The sequence below is a fragment of the Lepidochelys kempii genome, chromosome 23 (assembly GCF_965140265.1).
Source record: "Lepidochelys kempii isolate rLepKem1 chromosome 23, rLepKem1.hap2, whole genome shotgun sequence".
Taxonomy (NCBI): Eukaryota; Metazoa; Chordata; order Testudines; family Cheloniidae; genus Lepidochelys; species Lepidochelys kempii.
In genome coordinates this window covers 13538511-13544945 of record NC_133278.1, presented here as the reverse complement: position 1 = coordinate 13544945, position 6435 = coordinate 13538511, and the positions used below count along the sequence as shown (strand labels likewise).

The 6435-nt window shown below is 60.0% G+C and overlaps 1 protein-coding gene across 1 annotated transcript; it reads right to left on the bottom strand.

Annotated features, from left to right (window-relative positions):
• MYADM (myeloid associated differentiation marker) lies at positions 1–5880 on the bottom strand. The gene is made up of 2 exons (XM_073322128.1): positions 5652–5880; positions 1–2346 (listed from the first exon to the last, which is right to left on the bottom strand). The coding sequence occupies exon 2, from the start codon at positions 2333–2335 to the stop codon at positions 1430–1432; it is 906 nt and encodes a 301-aa protein (XP_073178229.1). The 5' UTR covers positions 2336–2346; positions 5652–5880; the 3' UTR covers positions 1–1429.
• Positions 5881–6435: the final 555 nt, after the last annotated feature.

Sequence of the window (6435 nt, the reverse complement as noted above, 5' to 3'; positions counted from 1 at the left end):
TACCTTTCAGTCATTTATTGTTATCCTCCCGTTTTCTCTCTATATATTTATACGTATATAAACTCCCCCCGCCCCATAATTTGCTAGGTCAATTGTGACACAAACACTTGCAACAAAGACCATAATACTTTTTGTCTGCGTTTATACCAGTGTAAAAAATAGATGTATAAAAAAACCCAGATGAACGATACAAAGAGAGAGACTGGACCGATGTAAGCAGCTAACTACATTCTAGCACTGTGAGGCACAGATCCGGCAACATCACCTTTAAGATAATGGCCGGCAGGACTATTTAAAACCCCTGGATAAATATTCAAGAACCAAGCAAATGGGGCGGTTTTTTTGTGTTTGTTTTTTTTTAATTTCCAGCTAGAGGGCTGATTCGGTGATTTACCTTTAAGACTCCAGCAGGCAAGAATTTCTGACCTCCAGACAAATATTTTCATTAAAGGCTGTGTGCTGTTTAACCACTGGTGGCTTTTTCTTAGGAAGGTGCCAGAGTGCACCCATTACCTTTAAGACTCTGGCAGGCAAGCATTTTTAACCACCAGACAAATATTTCCATTAAAGGGGAGTCGTCACCACTTTCCCACCCTCCCCACTGTTTCTCCCCCTACTTCTGCTGGGATTGGAGGTGCTGGGTTTAAAGGCTCCGGCGCCCACTGGGCCCTGCTGGTCAGGCCACCGATCTTTCATCTGCTGCAGCTCCCGCTGGATAAAAGGCATAGAATGGCCGGTGATTACCCATGATTCCTCCCCCACTCCCGCCCCCCAGCCACTGTGGAGGGGAGCCAACAGGCTTCTCAGAGGGCCAGGCTAAGGCAAAAAGGATAACACTTATTACAAGGGAGTGGGTATGCCAGGACGGGCAATGCTGGAGAGGAGGAGAGGGGGGAGAAAAGAAGAAGGAAAAAGAAGGAAAGTGAGAAAATAAATGAGAGAAAAAGAACAAAAGACCAAGAGAAAGAAAAGAAAGTGAGAGAGAGAGCTCCAAGAAAAGAAGGAATAAATGAGAACGATCGAAAGAGAGAGAAAGAAAATAAACAAATAAATACATGACAGGAAAGAATAAATGAATTAATGAGAGGAAATGAAAGAAAAGAGAGCAAAGAAATAAGAAAGAATAAGAGGGATAAAGGAAAAGAATCAAGGAAAGATAAAGACAGTAAATGAAATAGAAAAAAAAATGAATAATTATGAGAAAGGAAAAGTACAAAAGAAAGAAAAAGAAAGAAAGCATCAAAGAGAGAAGGATAAAGAAAAAAGAAAGAAAGATAAAGACAATAAATGAAAGAAAAAGGATAAAGAAAAAGAAAAGAAAAGAATAAATAAATGAATGAGGGGCAAAACAGACGGATGAAATCCAGAGAACCCGCTGGGAGACCAGCCCTTGTCCCCAGCACTCAGCCGGTCCAGCAGCCCCCGGCGACTAGGCCTGGATGAAGATGAGCCGGGCAGAGTACACCAGGTCAGCCAGGTAAACCAGCAGGTTGATGGCCGTCAGCACAGCAATGGCCACCCACTTATCCCAGTAGCAGAAGTTGCGGCTCTGGCAGAAGGAGGGCCGGCGCGGCTCACCGCCCTGCTTGCGGTCGAAGCTGTAGATGGGCCAGATGACGGTGGCCGTGGCGTACATGAGCACGGCCAGCAGCGTGTAGCCACTTAGGAACTTGTTGAAGGCACAGGGCAGCCAGCCGGTGCACTCCCCAATGCACAGCACAATGACCACCAGCGAGAGGATGAAGCAGATGCAGTAGACGGCCAGGCACCACTTCAGCGCCTCATGGCGGTCGTAGGAGACCGGCTCGCTGATGAAGACAAAGATGATGCAGGCCACGAAGGTCTCCACCACCTTCAGCAGCCCGGGCACGGTGGCCATGTAGCCCGTCACCTCACCCGGCTTGGCCCGGGTCATGGTCACCTCCACCGAGTAGGCCAGGCAGGTGAGGCAGGAGAAGACGGTGGCCGCGATGCGGTAGTCCTTGGTTTTGCCAGTGGTGCGGCCGTTCTGGATGTGGGTGACCGGGTAGATGACGGAGGCTGAAAGGCACATGAGGGTGGCATACATGGCGAAGGTGATGGGGAAGTTCTTCCAGGAGACGGGCATGCGGTGCTGGAGCCCCACGAACTCCACCACCAGAACCAGCAGCGTCACGGCGAAGCAGAAGCACCAGCAAAACATGCACCAGTCTCCGTTACGGTCGTGCCAGCCCCCCTCGTGCACCACCAGGCTGAAGGTGACGCAGGCGAAGAGCACCTCCAGCAGGCGGACAATGCCCACCTGTGAGGTCAGGGCCTGCGTGTTGCCCACGGACTTGGTGCGCTGGATCGGCATGGCGGGGTCACCTGGGGAGGAGGAGATGGGGGGAGAGAGTCAGGGCGTGTTACGGGAATCCGGCATATGAACAGAGCTGGGCAATCTCCATCCACTCCAGCAGGGGGCAGCAGGGACACACACACACTCCCACCCCCCAGGGCCTGTCTCCGCAGCAGGGGGCGTCAGACACACGCAGAGCCCAGCCGCTCCAGCAGGGGGCAGCAGGAACAGACACACACACGAAATAGGGGGGCCGTTTCTGTGCCTCTGGTCCGAGGCGGACACCCCATCCCCAGTTGCCAGCAGGGCCCGGCTGAGCTGACCCTGGGCTTCGTGACCCAAGTGCCCTGTGGGGAGTGCCAGGCTGAAAAACTTGGGGAGAGGGGGCTGGGGGCCAGGACTCCTGGGCTCTCTCCCCGGCTCTGAGCGGGGAGTGGGGGCTAGTCGTGAGAGCACGGGGAGGCAGGAGTGTGCATCTCTGTACCATGAATGGGGGGGGGGAGGAGAAAGGGAGATGGAGGAAGAGAGCGGCCGAACGAAGAAGTGACGGAGGGCTCTGGGCTGGTACAGAAAGATGGGTTCGTGATGGGGGCCCCCTGAGGCTGCGTGGCAGAGAGGGGGATGGGTCCAAGCCATTCCAGGGGCACTGCCAGGCATAGGGCAAATTCACAGAGGGAAAGATCTCCCGCCACCAGTCCTGGGAGCCGACACCGCCCCCCTCTAGCCCCGCCCAGGTCCTAGGAGCCGACGCCCCCCCCCCCCCCCTCCAGCCCCGCCTGGGTCCTGGGAGCCAACCCCCCCAGCCCCCAACTCCAACAGCTGGAATTGCTCAGCCAGGCCTAGAAATATTCTGGCAGGGAGCAGGGGAGCGGGGGAATACACTTAGGTCCCCTCCCCCAAAACCAAGCGGTCAGACGGCTGCTCCCCAATATGCCCCGCTGCCACCCAGTGCTGCCCCCACTTCCTCCCCCGCAGCTTCCACCCACTGCCCCCCCCCCGCTTGCTTGGATGCGGGGTGAAAGGGTTACAGCCCCTCCCACCTCTCAGTCCCTGGGGCAGGCCAGGAACCTTCAGATTGAACTGGGGGGGGGGTTAACGGGCCCCACATGGTTTATGACGGGCGGGGGAGGGAGGAACTGAGAGCCGGACGCTGGGAGGGAGACCTGTTCCCATAACCCAGTCCTGGGGTCCCTCCACAGTGGAGCAGTGGGCCCAGCCGATGGTAGGGGAGGAGGGTCTAGTGGTTAGAGTGGGGCAGGGGGGAGCGCTGGGAGCCAGGACTCCCGGGTTCTACCCCTGGCACACTGTGCACCCTCTGCACCACTCCGTCCCCTCTGTCTGCCTCAGTTTCCCCACCTCCGAGGAGAGAAGGGGCTGGGAGAACCAGTCAGTCAGTCAAGTTAATTAGACACTGACAGCCGGGGTGATGGTGAAGGCGGTTAACGGTGCCAGTAGGAGCCCTGTCATTTCCTCTCGGTCCCTCCCTAGCACAGATCTGCTGTGTGGGTGCCTGGCAGGCGGGAGACTCACCCCGCCCCGGCCCTGCCCACGACGCTGGGGGCCAGACACTAGATCCTGCTCTGCCTGGGAAGAAACTAGACAACTGGGCTGGGAGCCCTACTCCTCCCTGACCATGGAACCCAGGAGTCCTGGCTCCCAGCCCCGCCCCCCGCCCCCGCAACCAACCCACCAACCCACCCACTAGACCAGTGCTTGTCTGTCTCAGAGCCACTCCCTTGGTCTCTCGGGTAGTGCTGGGCTGGGGGCCAGAGAGGAGGGGCAAAGGGAGGGGGGGAAGGGCAGTGGGGGGGTGACTGAGGGGGCGGGGGGCAGCCTGCAGCCGCTGCCCTTATAAGGCCTAGAGAAAACCCAACCCCGGCATGTTATTTTCCACCTCACGTCGGCATTTCAGGGCCTTGGGCGCAGGCCTGGAAAGGCGAGAGCTCCAGGATGCCAGGATTCTGTCCTGCCCCTGTGCAGGCAGTGGGGTCTAGGGGTTAGAGCAGGGGCTGGGTGCCAGGACTCCTGGGTCCGTTCCCTGGCTCTGTTACTGCTTTGCTGGGCTACCTGGGGCGAGCTACTACCCCGCTCTGTGTGTCTGTTTCCCCAGCTGGGAAGCGGGGCTCACGACCCTACACCTTCCTGCACCGAGCGCCCTACGGGCGCCCGGCGCTGGCCCAGGGCAGCGGGTCCCCAGAGTGCCACCAGCCCGGATGAAAGCCCCCCCCCCCCCCCCTTCGCCAACATTTCAATTTACGCCTCCCTGGGCACTGGCCCTGCTCAACCGCGGGAAATCCAGGTCTCGGCTTTCTATACAACCCTGCTGATGCCAGGGCCCCACCCACTCTAACCACTAGCCCACACTTCTCTCACCCTAGCCCGCAGAACCCGCCTGGAGGGGCTCCTGCATTGCCATGTTGTGCTACCTCCACCCCACCCGAGCAGGGGCAGCTCTGAGCCCTCCCTGTAGGGGGCAGCGGGACAGACGGACACGCCCCACCAGCCCCTGCAGGGCCCACCTGCCAGTGCGACAGACAGACACTGCCTGGTAAACTCCTTCCCCCAGCCGTGACCCCCCCACCCCGCCCATGTCACTCAAGGGGCCGGGAGATCAGGGGATGAAATATATGGGGTCACAGTCATCCCCCCCACAATTCCCTCTTCCAGGGGGCTGAGATTCTACAGCTCCCTCCTTTTAATGGGGTAACCCCCCCGGCAAAATAATTACCCCAGCGATGGGCCAAAATCGCTGTGGGGGGATATGTTAAGAGGCATGGGGGCAGTGTCCTGTGGTGGGGCTTTTTGGGGGGGACAGAGGGGTAGCCCCACAAATCCTGCACCCCAGGTTTGACAGTCCCCACCCCCAAATTTCAGTGCAGACAGGGTGTGGCTGGACCCTGAGCTGCCTGGAATAAACTGCCATTGACAGGGTGTGGCAACCCCCCACGGAGGGACCAAATCCCCCCACCCCCAAATCACATCCGGCCCCTTCAATCCACCAGAGAGGAGGGTCATCCCACCCACTGCAGCCCCCCCCCCGTACTCCACTCACCCCCCACTAAACCCCTCACTTTCAGACCCAGACCCAGAAATCCTCCCAAGCCACACACCCCTCATCCTCCCCACAGCCTCCCCAAAACGGTGATACCCCCAAAAAGTTCCGCTCACCCCCCCCCCCAAAATAACCCCTCGGTTCCGATCCAAGCCCCACACCGAGTATGACCCCCCCACACCCCGCTCCCAGAGCTGGGGAGTCCCCCAGACATGTTTCCATTACCCGCGATGTGTAGGAAGCTGGGGGCGGGGGGGGGAACGCATGGAGCAGGGTATTTACCTCGCTGGGGGGCCCGGAGAGGCGGCTGGGGGGCTGGAGCGGATCTGGGGCGCTGGTTCCTCCGCTGCGCGCTAGCTGCGGAAATTTTGAAGCGTGGGGCTGGGCGGGGAAAGGGGGGGTCTCTCCGCTCCGGGCGGGGGCAGACACCCCGCCCAGCCCAGCCGGGACAGCGGCGTCCACGTGCCACCCCGGGGAGGGTGGGGCAGCGTGTGTGTCCCCGCCCCACCCCACCCCACAGGCAGAGACGGGATCCCCGGGCATGGACTGCCTGGACTAGAGACATAACCCCCTGCCCGTGTCCCCCCGTCTCCCCTCGCCCCGGCAGACACGCCCCAGAGCTCCCCACCATACACACAGCCCCCCGTGCCCCAGAGCTCCCACAGCCCCCCATCACACTCCAGAGCTCCCACCCCCCCATGTACACCCCCCATACCCCAGAGCGCCCCACCCCCATGCACACAGTCCCCCGTGCCCCAGAGCTCCCAGCCCCCCCTGCACACAGCCCCCCATCCCCCAGAGCTCCCACAGCCCCCCGTTACACTCCAGAGCTCCCACCCCCCCATGTACACCCCCCATACCCCAGAGCGCCCCACCCCCATGCACACAGTCCCCCGTGCCCCAGAGCTCCCAGCCCCCCCTGCACACAGCCCCCCATCCCCCAGAGCTCCCACAGCCCCCCGTCACACTCCAGAGCTCCCACCCCCCCATGTACACCCCCCATACCCCAGAGCGCCCCACCCCCATGCACACAGTCCCCCGTGCCCCAGAGCTCCCAGCCCCCCCT